Source organism: Pteronotus mesoamericanus, unplaced genomic scaffold (genome assembly GCF_021234165.1).
Source record: "Pteronotus mesoamericanus isolate MK-2021 breed Mesoamerican mustached bat unplaced genomic scaffold, CSHL_Meso_final scaffold_705, whole genome shotgun sequence".
NCBI classification, from domain to species: domain Eukaryota; kingdom Metazoa; phylum Chordata; class Mammalia; order Chiroptera; family Mormoopidae; genus Pteronotus; species Pteronotus mesoamericanus.
Window position 1 is genome coordinate 4,214,400 of NW_026555326.1, and position 15,162 is coordinate 4,229,561.

Here is a 15,162-nt window from a genome sequence, read left to right on the forward strand (position 1 = left end):
GACCCTTGGTTCACAGATGGGCATTCAATCCACTAAGCCACACCAGCTAAACGAAAGGTTAATTTTTACCTCAGAAGTTTTGGTTAATTTGAGGTTAATTTTTGCCTCATTATTCCTGTCTCATATTAATATGAGGCACACTCTTAGCTACGATCTGAGCCTCCCACTTTCTTTACAAACAAAATAAACCCTTCACTCACTATTAATGTGTTGTTAATTGTGGTCTTAAACAGGCAACCTCCATATTTGAGCTTCCCATACAATACACACACACTCACACATAGTGCACTGTACTACTTACTGCACTTGATTACTATGAAGTTGCTTTTCAGTCCAGTGAAAGAAAATTCTAAAACCAATTTCAGAACCAAGAGGAAAATTTATTCATATGTGTATTTCCATTACCCAGTATGCTCAGATGGAATGTCAAGAAAACATTCTGCCTTCAACTCAGCTTTCTTTATTTCCAGAAGATATTTTACTTCCACCATTGTTAAGCCATTTTCCTTTAATCTTTGCATAAAGTTCTCTGTGGCTTTGCAGAGGTCTTTACTCTCTTGAAAGGCAAGCTGAAGAAAGAAAAAAAAATTTGTAAATTACAACTAAAAACCTGAGACCCAGTTGGATACCCTGAAGATAGTAAGTAGTGCACAGGTCTCTGAATAGTGGCTCAGAACCAGGCTAGCTTAAGTGGGGATCTGGGTCTTAAACATGATGCTTAAATATACTTCTTATTATCCCAGTAGTAGATATAAACTAAGAGAGGTCTCAATGAAAATTGACCTGTTCACCATGTTTTAGAGTCTAGAACTTTAGAGACTTTTCACAGCAATACTTGAAAGCCAAATACATGAGTTTATTTATGTTCCTTGCTCTATAAAGCATGTAAGACAACAACTCCTAGCAAGAGAGACTCATGAGGTATTAGTGATGATGGTGGCAAATGGGAGCTACAGTATAAAAAAAATAAGTTTATGAGCCCCATTCTACAGTCAGGCCAAGGCCAACCCATTCAAAAATATCCTAAATTAAACAGATACTTAATAAGTATGTGCCAGAAGCAATGCCAGGCCCTGGAGATACAGCTGTGAACCAGACAGGCAAGAGCCTACTACTTACCAGTGCCTTTTCATACGCAGTCTGTGAAGCTGGCTTGGAAGCTTTTTGGATCAAGTCACAGACCAGAAATTTACTCTTCCACTCTCCATCAATGCACTGCCACTCTTGTGTGCCCACCAAGCGATATCTGAACAGGAATTAGAATGGCAACAACACTTAGCCTTTCCACCTTCTGAACTAGGCAAAAGGTTCGTTTTGTGTTTTTATATCTCAATATTTCATATTGTGATAGAGCCCACCTCTCTACCCCTGATCCATAAGGCAAGCTTAAGTTATCTCAGTACTACAAAGCAGTAATGAAGTAAAACCACTCCCCTGAGGTGTGGAGAAGACCCAAGTGATTAGGCAACCTGTACAACATGCAGAAGTGACAGATTCTGGATAGTGTGCTTACACATACAGTTTTTGGGTGAGGAGGGTGAGGGAAGAAGTTCTTCATTTAGTAACTTCAAAAACCATCTGTCATCTATGCTCTAAAAAGAAATAGAAAGCTAAATAAAGACAGCCTTCAAGTAATCTTAGCAAACTGCCTAAAGAGGACATGCAGCTTTTAATCAAAAAGAACATGACAGTTGACTGCAAAGTTCATTGGAGGTATTAGAAGCAGAAAAAAAGTTATACTTTAATTTGGATAAACAGGCGTATTAGTCTGTCTTCTAGCAATTGGGTGGAGATGGGAGTGGGAGGCAGCTCTCCAAATTAGAATGAGCTCAGAATCTTGAGCAGTAGGAAATCAGAAGACTAGTCTGAGACAGACTGAGACATTCCCAAAAACAATGCTACTAGTTAATGGGCAAGATCTTGTATTTGAAAGGCTGCGTACACTTACCCCTCTTCACAGTAATAAGTAATGGTAGATTCTGAGTTGAAATCGTCTCCTTCAAAATAGCCATGATCTGGATACTCAGGATAGCCACAGTCTCCTGAGAGACAGAGGTATAGGGTTGACAGTTGTGAAGTCCAGTTATGCTCAATTAACAGTGTCCCTTAAGTGCCAGCACCTGCCATCTTCATAGCAGCACATGTGGGATCTAGGAACATGGTCTCCATTCATTTCCTTCTGGTCAAAATCATATTTGTTCATGGTAAAGATGCCTTCCGTGGCTCATCCTAAGTCACTAGCAGTTTGAGAGTATCTTCTGATTGGCAGGAGCTCAAGGAAGGGCAGTTTAAGTTATAGAAATGCTGACTGTCAGTGCACAAGAAAATAAACTTTAGACCATGAGCGGAAGTGGAAGAAGTAACTCCCTGACACTGGAGTTAAATAATGTGAGTTCAAATGGAGGCTGACAGCCTCTGTGGGATAGAATTACACCATATGAGAGCTTCATCAAAAAGGAAGAACAGAGCTGGGAGCATTGAGAATGAGTCTGTAATACAACTGTGGAAAGAGAGCTGGAAGAGGCACTAGATGTTGTGAATTTTGGTTCTGGCTCTTCCAGTAACCACATGGCATGAAAGAAGCCATTCCATACCTCTTGGCTTCCCTCCTAACCTATAATTTGAGCGGGTTAAATGATATTATCTCTAAGGTCCTCTCAGCTCTGAGATTGAGTCTCAATATATTGATCAAGATTAAAGACTAAATCAAGAATAATTACATAGGTGTATATTTACTGACACATAAAAGCTCTTCAACACAAACAGCTGAGTAAAAACTGCAAAACAAAAGAGCATGTATAATACAGGGCCTGACACAAATAATTCCCCCCTTTTTGTTACAAAATCTTTTATTACAGAATCATGGAATTCTGTAACATAACAATATCACACTCAAGCATACCATATGACCTCATAGATGAAATGTTAAAATTAAAACTATAAATTATTACACCCAGATTATTACCCTATCTACCACACTCAAGTAGGCCTTACTTTTGCCAGACCCTGTACAATACTGTTTTTGTAAAACATGATCACACAAACATATATGAACAAAAATGTCTGAAAATTATATATCAAAATACTCTGTTATCACTGGATGGTTGGTTGATATGTAAATAAATGTTTTCTTTTTTTTTACTTTCTGAATTTTTTTTTTTACAACAAAGATGCATTACTTGAGCATTGCTAAAAGATCAAAAACTGAGTTCAAAAGAGGAAAGGAAAAAGAATTTTAATGAGTTGATTAAGGAACTCCATTTTAGATAGGTTTTTCCTGGTGACTTTTAAGGGTACAGTTTTTTTTGTTTTGTTCTGTTTTGGTTTTTAATCCTCACCGAGGACATTTTTTTATTGCTTTTAGAGAGAGATGAAGGCAGAGAGAGAGAGAGAGAAACATTGATGTAAGAGAGAAACATCAACTGGCTGCCTCCCGTGCAAACCTAGACCAGGGACTGCATGCACCTAGACCAGGAAGCGAACCCAAAATGTTGGTATGTGCCATGACCAGAAATCAAACCCACAACCTTTTAGTTATGGGACAATGTTCCAACCAACTGAGCCACACCAACCAGGACCAAGGGTACAGTTTTGAACTGAAGGAGATGATGTGGATCTCGGTTCTAAACAGAAAAGAATCTGCTTTATTTGAGGACCTAGGGAGCTTTCCCTAGCATTGGACAATGAACTAACAAAAATAGAGATCCTGCATTTTGGAGCTAGGACAGGAACTACTGAATTAAAGGAGAGTAAAATATGTTGGGAAACGCCCCATCTGGTTTCAGGGAGTGTAGCCTCACCGCCAGGTGAGAGGGCCCCAAGGCTGAAAATAATCAAGGAGGCCTTGGGAAAACAAGCCACTAAGGAGACAAAACCCATCCCTCTGCTTGGCCCTATGATGGTCAATTGTTGATGACGGGTAAGTTCTCTCAAGAGGAGGGACAGCCTAAGCCAGACATTGGCCAGTATAGGCAGCGGGACAAGGAGTTGGAGGACACGGAGAAAGGGCAAAAAAGCCCACACACCTCGGCTGGGTTTGGACGTGGCCAGAGTCCTCTTTCTATACGATAGAAGTCTCCTTATCTCTTGGTGGCTCTGCCCCACCCGCCTGGCTCAGGCTTGAAACAATACTAAAGGCAGGTACAGCCCTAAAATGGAGCCAGCGGTTCCTGGGGACAATCAGGCCTAGAAGTAAGTTCCTCTAAGCATGCTTTGTTCTTCCCTCTAAAGCGATGATAACCAGCTCATCTAGGGAAGGAGATTTACATTATTCATAGGCCCTGACCAGAGGCAGCTCTCTTGTGTTCCTCCAATTATTATATGTTCTCTGTTTGTTTTCTGCAAACATAGCCTTTTGACATTGATTGATGAGCTTTGCTGTATACTCTTGTGCAAATGGTTCTCAATAAAAGCCTTCAGACATGTGGGTTCAGGGCCTTCTCTCCCCTAGAGGGAAGTCACCATGTCCCCTCTCCTGGCAAACAGAGAAGTGTTTGCGATGACTCGTGTTTATTCCCCCAACCATGACAACCCCGGGACAGGCTCTGCAGGATTCAGAGCCCCACTCCCTCCTCAGCTGGCTCCAGACAGTAACCCTCAGATGGAAGAGCCCTGTGCTCCACCGCGGCGCTCCCCGCAACGCATAGCCCCCCAACCCCACCCCAAGACAAAAATAGAGCCTAGAAAAAATAAATATTTTAAACCTGTGTCAAGCTAATGATATAAATAATCTTATATATTTTAATTTAACAGCATGAAGTATATATGTATGTTTTAAGTAACCCCAAAACTCCCTAAATAATATATATAGTTTGTGCTTTTAAACTGTCTATTACCTTAATAGTTATTGCCAAAAACGCATCCAAAGAGTGATATCACTTTCTCTCACTTTCTATCCACTGACTTAAGTGGATACTCCCTCATATCTTGAGTGATATTAAGTGAGGTCAATTTTTTGGCTAACCTGATCAGTAAAAAATTTTATCTAATTTTAATGTCTATTTCTCTAATTATTAGTAAGGTTTTATATTCTTTCATAAATTTGAGAAATATAAATAGTTTGGGGCTAAATTTTTAATTTCCTATCTGTAAACTTCTTTTACAAAACTAAATATATCCCTAGGGTCCTTTTTTACCATATGATCCGGAAATTTTACTTCTTAGTACTTACTCAAGACAGTTAAAAACTTACGTCCACACAAAAGCCTGCACACAATGCGTATAGAAGCTTTATTCATAATTACCAAAACTTGGAAACAACCAAGATATCCTTAAGAGGTGAATGGATAAACAAACTGCGGTACATCCAGAAATAAGACAATATTCAGCAATAAAAAGAAATGAGCTATCAAGCCCTGAAAAGATTTGGATGAACTTACATGCATATTATAAAGAGAAAGAAGCAAATCTGAAAAGGCTACATACTATATGAGAACAATTCTATGAAATTCTAGAAAACTCAAAACTATTAAAACAGTAAAAATACCAGTCCTTTGGAGAAGTGGGAGAAGTAGAGAGATGAATAGGAAGAACATAGAGGATTTTTAGGGCAGTGAAAAGACTCTGTACGATACTATAATGATGGACATATGTCATGCTTTTGTCCAGACCCATTGAATATACGACACTAAAAGTGAAACTCAAAACCTGCAGTAGATTCACCCTTGGTGAAAAATGTACCATCCTAGTGAGTTATGTTGATAATGGAGGAGGCTATGTATGTGTGAGGGTAGGGAGTATATGAGAAATCTCTGCACCTTTCTCTCGGTTTTACTGTAAAACTAAAACTGCTCTTCAAAGACTTGTCTTTAAATAAATAAATTTGCAATGTTAGATATATACTCTTTCAAATTAGTTTTTTAATTTTTTGTTTCATATTTTTTAATTTAAAGTTCTGGTAAGGGTTGCATTGTATTTTCAAGTCTGCCCATCCAGGACCATGGCATAGCTTTTCTTTTATTCAAGTCTTACTTTACGTCCTTCAGTAAATCCTCTTATAGGTCTCATGAATGGAATTTTTTTACATTTCAGTATTTACTTAATAATTATTACTAGGAAGTAAAATATTCATTTCTTGATATTTTATATTCAAGAATAAAGTTTTTAGTAGAAGTTTTTGGATCTTTTAATCCTGTTTTGCAACTAATGATATCCTGTGAGTCAGCAATCATGCTAGGAATCTATACTATAGAAATAATAGCATAAAGATTTATGTATGTGTATACATATATATGATAATATTTTAGCATTGTTTATAATAGCAGAAATATGAAAATAAAATAACCATCAATATGAGACATGTGGCATAGAGTATGGCATCTAAATACAGTTATTAAAAAGGAGAAAATACAGTTACACATACTGATCTTTAAAAGATTTCCACGTATATTGTTATATAAAAGGAGCAGTTTTTAAAATATGTATAACAAAGTCCCATTTTTGTAGGTATAAATGTGTGTAGATAGGTATGTGTGTGCATTTGTTTATTTAAAATGTCTTCAAAGGAACATGTACAAAGGATTCATGGACAAAGACAATGGCGAGGGGGGAGGATTGGATGTGGGAGGTGGGGGTGGGTAGGGCAGGGAAAGAGTAATGGGAAACGGGGACAGCTGTAACTGAACAACAATAAAAAAATCACCCTACTCAGGGGATAGGTAGCACGAAAAAAATGTCCGCATAAATGTAAGAAAAAGTCATGAAATAAATACATCCAACCAACGACCTCTAAGAGTAGTGAATATAGTGATAGAGAAGGTACTTTCAACTCTTATTTTATATAATTTCATAATGGATGAGTTATGGTCTCTTTTTCTACTTTTGTATATTTTTCAAATAGAAACTTGAAGTCACTATCTTGAAATTTAAAAAAAAAAAAAAAAAAATCAGTTGTCCCAAACTATCCTGTGTTGGACCTAGTAGGACAGGAATCCTCCCTGAAAAAAGAAAAAAGGTGTTGTTTACTATCTGAATGCTGCTCGCTTCATTGGAATATACTGCCTGAGCCGAGGCTCCGCTCTGTGGGCTCCACTTGTTTCTTGGTTGTCTTTTAGATCCTAAACCATTCCCAGGTACAAAGAAGAGGAAAGTACTGAAGGGATGTGGCAAATGGCTAAAGTGTCACTTCTGATCAGCATCTCTGGGATTTGCGTTTGTTTCTATTGTACTTACTGCTTTTGCAGACAGGAAGGGGAGGCACCCAGGTGTGGTCCTCTGCGCACTGGCTCCAATTGCTGCCCTTGAGGATGTAGTTCTCATGGCACTTAAACGTGATTTTGTCACTCACATTCACAGGCCCCAGGGAACTAACCTCACCATTTGCCAGCACAGGGTCAGGACAGTGGCCCACTGAGGAGGAAAACAGGCAGTGAACTGAAAGGGCCAGGACGAAACCCACCACAGCAAACACTAGACCCTCTCCCCCACCCCCCTCCCCCAAGGCTTCATTGAGAAAACCGGGAATTGGAGATAAAAGTGCACTCTTTCAGTAGGGACTGGGAAGCGGTGCCAAACCGGATCAACGCAGGATAAGAAAAGACTGGGCCGGCCGAAGTATGGCAGAAAAGGTCTTAGTCTCACACAAGAGTGACAGCTGGTGCTTAAACTTACGAAAAGTAATTAAGCATATAACTGGAAATCACCAATAGCACATTTATCCTCCTGTTCTGTAAAGCACTGCTCAAAATTCTTGAGCCTGTGTTTGAGGCGAGTGTTTCCTTCCCCTTTATCCAGCCAAATACATACATTATTTTTAACTTCATTTTGTTTTCCCAGGTGGAAAAACAGGAGAGAATGCAGAGAGATGTGAATCTGGTCATATGTATAAAAGGCAAACATGTTGTTGTGCTTTATTCTGGTATAAAGGAAGACTAATCAATCCAATTATTCCTAAAAATAGTAATAATAAAGAGAACATGGACTACGTCTTCTCCACCTTTACAGACACCACAAATGAGTTTTGTGAACTTGAGCAAATTATTTGGATTTCAGTTATCGCATTTGTAAATTGAGAACATAAAGTTTGCCCAGCTCAACGTTATATGATGAGTGAAGAAAAATGATATGATATATTTCCCTCAAAATAATAATGCAAAACAGAATTGTAGATGAAAAAAGATTAGTCATGTGTTGATACTTGTTGAAGCTGGGTGGTAAGTACATATGCATTCATTTCCCTCATCTGTCTTTTGTATAAGTTTAAAATTATTAAACAAAGTATATTAAACAAATTATAGCCCCGCAAGAGTCATTTTATTATGTGATAGAAATTCTTTCCTTCTTGTAGTGGTAATTGAATCTATTAAGAGCTGACCATGTACCATCAAAAAGAAGTTCCACCATTAGAGTTCATTAAAAATTTATTACTAGAAGGATTCTTATCAAGTTTTAACATGGACTCCTGGAGGTAGCATGTGAAAGAATCCAGTGGGATGAGAAGATGAACAAAGAAGCAAAAAGATTATACTTACAGCGGCACTTGAGAGGGGAGGCATTCCATCCCTTGGAGGCATTCCATCCCTTAGTGGCTTTGCAAAAAACGGTTCCCTCTTTTGCCAGGTGGTAGCCCTTAGAACAAAAGTAAGTCCCCAGAATTTGTCCTTTTTCCTCCACTGCAACAAATATGCTATTGTCCACTGGAGGAAGATCTGGACAGCTCTCTGCTGGAAGGAAAAAGGAAACTGATTGACTTGGGAAATCATGTGCTATGAGGAAGTGCTTATTAGGTCCCCTCGCCAAACTTTGACTCTCTTTTTGCTGGATTATTGATTCCGATTCCTTGTACTCTTCCATGTCCATGTGCATCCACATTCCTTCCTACCCAAGAATTCCCAAAGTTTCGTTTTCAAGAGAATAACAGAAATTTCACTCAAATTCAGCCGTAAGTGATCCACTCCTAAAGAAACAACGCTCTTTCCAAATGGCAGTCCTGGAGTTTGTAACATATAAGACCTCTCAAGATTTTGACAGCGGTACTGTTTTTGGTCCTAGAACAGAAGGGGAAAGTAAGCAGGTAGCCACCCACTGACAGAGCAGAACTGTCATTAAATATTTACTAAGACCCTAATGAAGTACACAGAATTCTGCCAAATAATTTGAGATTTTTCAAGAAGGCAAATGTATATCATTGATTTAAATTTCATTAAAACTCTAGACAGAATGTCTCATAACCCACAAACTAATATCAAGTCCCTTGAAGATTGAGTTTAAGAAAAACATACATACCATCTGAGCCAGAAATCAGCCACCCAACCACAAGATAACAAACCAACCGAAAAAACATCTTGTGATCAATTGCTTGACCCAGGCTGGAATTAATCCAGCCCAGACACCCGGTTTGGATCAAAAAAGATCTTCTAACATTGCTTAAGATCAGACCAACCAACCACCTTCCTCCTAGAGAAGGGGTTGTATCGATTCCTCTTTCCTGAAAAAACATGAAGAAAAAAATCTTGCAACAAGAAATAAAAACAACTGTAAGGAAAGTGGCACAGGGAGGGGTTTCACAAAAACACAGAGGGTAGCCAAAGAGCTGCCAGATTTAAAACTCAGCTTCATAAATTGCACAGGCAAATCCAGTTGACCAGTCCCTTTGGACCACAGGCTTCCACAAAAGACATGAGCCAAATATGGTCTTGCCATGACCTTCACTTCTGTCAATATTTGCCAATGTTTAAAGTCCACCTTCTGCAACCCTCTTTAGCATTGTGGGTGACAGAAGGGGTGAGAATCCCCGATGCTTTCCCAAGTAAAACCCAGCTTCAGGTGCTACTCCATACCCCTTTTGAGAATACCAGACATCCTAAGGCTGTGAGCAGCACCAGAGACTGAAAGCCCAGGAAGTTCAACTAACCTTACCTGTCTCTGATCTTCCAGATTTATGACTTTCCAACAAGGAGCTTGTCCTGACTCCAAACCTGAGAGGAATTCAAAAGTCCTGCAGTGACACATTGTCCTCATTTTAGCCAGGCCTGTGCCAACCTTCCCATACTGTGGGTTTTCCTGGATTTGACCTGAGTTTAGAGTCAACAAAATGAACTGAGAGAGAAAGGTGCTGGGAATGCTTTGGTCTCAGTTGCTTTGGGGCTACCATAGCTTCTTGTTCACAACTGTTACAGCAATTAGCTGGTTTTCCATGTTCTAATTATAAAATTGGGGTAAAATTTGTACAAAATTTTAGGTTTAAAAAATAGTATAAAGCATTATAATAAATATAAAACATAAGGATACAGTGAGGTCTCAAATATTATTCTCTTCTCTACTCATTAGCATTACTTTATAATGACTTGTTCATGTCTTTCAACCCTGCTAGACTGTTAACAACTCTAGGACAGGGAGTGTGCCTCGTGTGTGTGCGTTCCTTCCTCTGCACTCTAGAATGCACAGCAGAATTATCTGCTAAATGAATCAAAGGCAATGCAGAATACATGAAAAAAAACACAGTCATCCAGAAACTCTACCACTGCCTCTCAAATCCGCACTGATAATTTATCATTTAATGTATATTGCCTCTCTGGTTTTTCTACATCTTCTCTTTGGTCCATTAATATGTGAGTTCATGGCATGCAAACACTTTTTAAAGTATAATTTCCAAAAAGTTAGTAACATGTCACTCATATAAATATGAGTATGTGTCAAAGATTTTATTCAACTCAATTGATGAGGGAACCGTTAAGATGCTATACCTAGTTCGAAAAAGAATTTGAGGAACCAAGATTTACGTATAGGCAGTCAGCAGTCATTCTGAAATCTCTTTTTCCGTAGATGCAAAAGTGGTTGTTATCATACAGGGCAACAAGCTAATATTGGAAACAGCTTTTCTTTTTATTAATTTATATTTTCCAAAGTTTTTTTTTTTTTTTAGACAGAGAGGAAGGGAGGGAGAAAGAGAGGGAGAGAAGCATCAATGTGTAATTGCCTCTCACGCACCCCCTTACTCAGGACCTGGCCTACAACCCAGGCATGTGCCCTGACTGGGAATTGAACCAGTGACCCTTTGGTTTGCAGGCTGGCACTCAATCCACTGAGCCACACCAGCCAGGGCAGGAAACACCTTTTCTAATTGATGAACATTAATTGAATCTATTGGACAAATTCATTTGTTTTGCTCTGATCAGAATCCTCTGCAGTGTTCTCAGAAAAGAATCATTTGCATTCTTATTCATTTTCTACAAATTAACCTCTACTTTTATAGTTATAAAAAAAGCCTAGTTAATAGAAAGTCAACCAAAGTTACATACCTCTGTGTGATTTCTGGAGAATGGATAATCCCCAGAGTCTGCCAGAGAATACTCAATAATCCCCTGAAAAATTTCTCCAGTGATCCCTTTTTTACCTACTTCCAAGTTTTGAGTACTTTTTCTTAACATAGTACATATTCAGCTTGAAGAATACAATTTTCTCAGTATCTAATGTACATAGTGTTTGTACAACAAATTATTTTTAAAAGTAAAATAAAATTTTGTCTATTCCTAAATATGGGCATAAAATAGAGCATTATTACATGAAATAATTGCAAGTCATTTTTCATCCAATGGTTTATTTCAGATTCAGAATTATTAGGACTTTAGAAAGGTTTAGAAAGGTACTGGTTATAATATTGTTTTGCTAATATTTCTCCATGAAATGCAAAAAATATTTATACTGAGTGGGATATACAGAGACTATAAATACTCTCACAAAGTTCAGGTCAGGCTTTGCTGTCAAATAAACTAGAAGAAAACTTTGTTTTCAATGCTATTTAAATTTTGCAATTTCATATGGGATATAGAATTACATGTTTTATTATGAATGTCCAAGTTTAGATAAATAAGTAAATAAGCATTAAAGTCTCTTCTAGACCTTTGAACATTAAGTACAATTTGATCTCATCCAGATTGGTTTCTGGAGAACTGGGGTAATAGACGAGGTGCAGAAGTTGTAAAACAGGGTGAATGATGCTGGAGTCTCCCTGGCTCCTACAAATGATGGCCCAGAGGCTGTTTCCCATCCCATTCAAAAATTCTAAAAAGGCAGTGAATAAGAAAGGAGAGATCCTGGGAAGTGAAAACTGAATTTAAACATTAAGGTAAGCAGATCATAATGAAGAGAATCCAAATGAATCAACAAGATATGTTCTGAAAGAGGGTTGGATGGTCAGTGGAGATCATTACCCTTTTTGAACCTCATTAGATATGGAATGCTGCTTCCCAGGGGTCCCTCTGCTTCTGAAATGGTTTCCCTCAATTGCAAAGATAAATTCACCTATAGAATCTGATCTGGTTTTCACAGATGAGGTATTGCATACAACCCAAAAGGGCATTTAAATGCCTTTGGGAATTCAGAACGAGTTCTGCCTGTAATGATTAAAATAATACAGCTGGCATGGGCTTAATGACAATAAAAGAAGACTGTGCCTTGAAGTTTGTAAGAAAAATAAAATACCACTCTCCATGATTTCTACAATCCATTCAAATTCTTAAATATTCCACAAGGCCCAGCTCATGAGCCTGAAGGCCAAATCTCCTAACAGGGAGTCACCAGCGAAGAGCTTAGAGTTTAAAACATCATGTAATAAATAAGGTTACAGAAATTAAGCAAGTAATGGAGTACTTTCTGAATAGTCATTTTCTAAGCCTGATATATTTGTTAAGCTTCCAGCTACATATCAAAATAGTACTATGTTGTGTTTGTTGGGCCCTCACCATTACAAATCGTATGGTTTACCTTGTTCTGAGCTATGGGCTTTGACAAAAATTGCATCAGTGTTGAGATGAGCTACTCAGTAAGGGTGTTTTTTATTTCAATGTCTCTGGTTCTATTTGGCTTGCTTTCTTGTTTGTTGATTAGGTTCCACTTATAGGTGAGATCATACGGCATTTGTCTTTCACCCCCTGGCTCATTTCACTGAGCATTAAGAACAATCTGACAGTGACCAGAGAGGGGTAGGGAATAAGTGGGAAGAGAAGGGTCAAGGAAAATGTATGAAGGGCCCATGGACAAGGACAATGAGGGGGTCGGGGGGGGGGGAGACTGAATGTGGGTGGGGCAGGGCAGGGAAGAGCAATGGGGGAAAAATGGGGGCAACTCTAATTGAACAACAATAAAAAAAATTTTTAAAGGGTGTTCATTCACCTATTTGCAAAACAGGGTGAAGTATGCCACACCCTCCCAGCCTTCTACAAATTATGGGTTGATTGCTGAGTAAGAAACCACTTGCAAAGGTGCTTAGATCTAAGGCAATCACACGCTTGACACCCTCACTATTCTTACTCCTCCAGATATATTGCTAAAGCTCAGTATATTTAGCAATACTTATAGCCACTGTCTCTCACTATATTACTAACCTTGAGAATTAATAAATCATTTTCATCCTATCAGATGTCTCGGACTATAGAACTTGCAATTGTTCTACTGCTACTATATTTCATTTTCTCTCTATTGCTACTGACTCTAAAGGGAGTGTTCCAAGTTCCTTTACCATAAACATTTACATAACTATTACCTAATAATGGTTTTGGTCAAGGTTATTCATAAGAGGAAAGGCATCCCCAATAGGGAGGGATAGGTTACAGAACTGCTGTTTACTTTTTCCTTTCCAATAATAAACTCCAGAAAAAGGACAGAGACTTTTTTTCAATTTATTTATTTATTTTTAGAGAGAGAGGAAGAGAGGGAGAAAGAGAGGAAAACATCAATGTGTGGTTGCCTCTCACGCGCCCCATGGGCCCTGACTGGGAATCTAACCAGCGACCCTTTGGTTCACAGGCCAGCACTCAATCCACTGAGCCCCACCAGCTGGGGCAAAGCACAGTGACATTGTCTTAACTATTGCATGGAAACGAATGTGATCATTAAATATTTGTTAAATAAATTAATAAAGCTTTAGAATGTTGATAATGCACAACTGCAATGAGCCCACTGCTATCATTCTGAAATGCTAGTAAATTTGATAAAGGCAGGAGTCCACCAGTTAAAACCACAAGTTGAAAATATAGATGCAATCTAATAATGTAGGAATCATTTTAAAGAAGCTAGTTTCAAATACATTATGCACAATGTTACTAACATTTTGTGTATGTATAATATACCAAATTTCTTTTCTTTGATTTCAAAAACCGCATTTTTAATTAAAAATAACTTTTATTGTATTTCTTATTACAAAAGCAATACATATTACATATTTTAGCATGATTTTATTTATCTGAGAAACTTTTCTGCAGAGAAATGCATCTCTTAATTTATAAATAAAAATCAGTGAGCAAAAAAAGGATTCAAAGAAATCCACTGTGCCTTAATATAATTATCTTTTTACAGAAGACAGATACCTATATTCTGGAATTTTAATTTAAGGTAATACTATGGACATTAGACTTGAATGTTCAAAGTACCTCAATTTCTACCAAAAAACTGACAATACAAATTACCTTACATTCTGATTAAATACATGCAAACACTAATATAGGGACTTAAAAATACTTTACATGGATGAATAAATAACTAAATAAAAAAGTTATATGATCATCAAAAGACAGTGTATATAGACACAGAAAGAAACCTGCATCCCAAGAACAAAATCATTCCAGTACAGCGTGTTATGAGCAGCCAGATGAAAATCACCTGTTACAGAGCGCAGCCAGGAGCCTTTCTGAAGGCAGCTTTGTGTGTATAAAATAAGCTCCCGGTTGCTGGATGCTGAACTGCCTGCAGCCCAGCTCATCACATCTCCGGTAACAGCCACAGTACAAAAGAACCATTTGGGAACGGCTACATTTCATTACTTTCCTTGCTATTCACCCTCTGGCCCAGCAAGTGGGCATCTGAGTGAAAAGGAAAAAACATGTAAAAAATTTACCATTCTTAAAACAAGAAATGATTTTGCTTGTAAGATATCTTTTGTGGCTTCCCTACTCCTTCAGGAGGAGTGACATATTAATGCCATATCTAGAGACATATTTGACAATCACTGATGTAAAGCATAATTACCTGGCTGATCTTTAAAGAGAACCCAATGACTCATGCACTAAGGGCTTGGTTCCCCCTGTACCCCCAAAGTTTCACATGAGACAGGCAGACCAAATTAGAGACCACTAGCTAAGAGGCAGGCATCAGAAGACCAGCTGCTCTTAAAGTCACAGCCACTGCTTTCTTGTATGACCATATCATGGTGACAAAGCCCACAGAATG

At 38.2% G+C, this 15,162-nt stretch overlaps 1 protein-coding gene across 2 annotated transcripts; it reads right to left on the bottom strand.

Annotated features, from left to right (window-relative positions):
* Nucleotides 1–373: 373 nt before the first annotated feature.
* C4BPB (complement component 4 binding protein beta) lies at nucleotides 374–9,578 on the bottom strand. Of its 2 annotated transcripts, none has more exons than XM_054563441.1 (6): nucleotides 9,223–9,578; nucleotides 8,469–8,657; nucleotides 7,171–7,347; nucleotides 1,949–2,042; nucleotides 1,120–1,246; nucleotides 374–569 (listed from the first exon to the last, which is right to left on the bottom strand). In XM_054563441.1, the coding sequence occupies exons 1-6, from the start codon at nucleotides 9,434–9,436 to the stop codon at nucleotides 402–404; spliced, it is 969 nt and encodes a 322-aa protein (XP_054419416.1). In that variant the 5' UTR covers nucleotides 9,437–9,578; the 3' UTR covers nucleotides 374–401. The 2 variants fall into 2 exon arrangements, with proteins under 2 accessions (XP_054419416.1, XP_054419414.1); XM_054563439.1 differs by having other exon boundaries at nucleotides 8,469–8,660.
* Nucleotides 9,579–15,162: the final 5,584 nt, after the last annotated feature.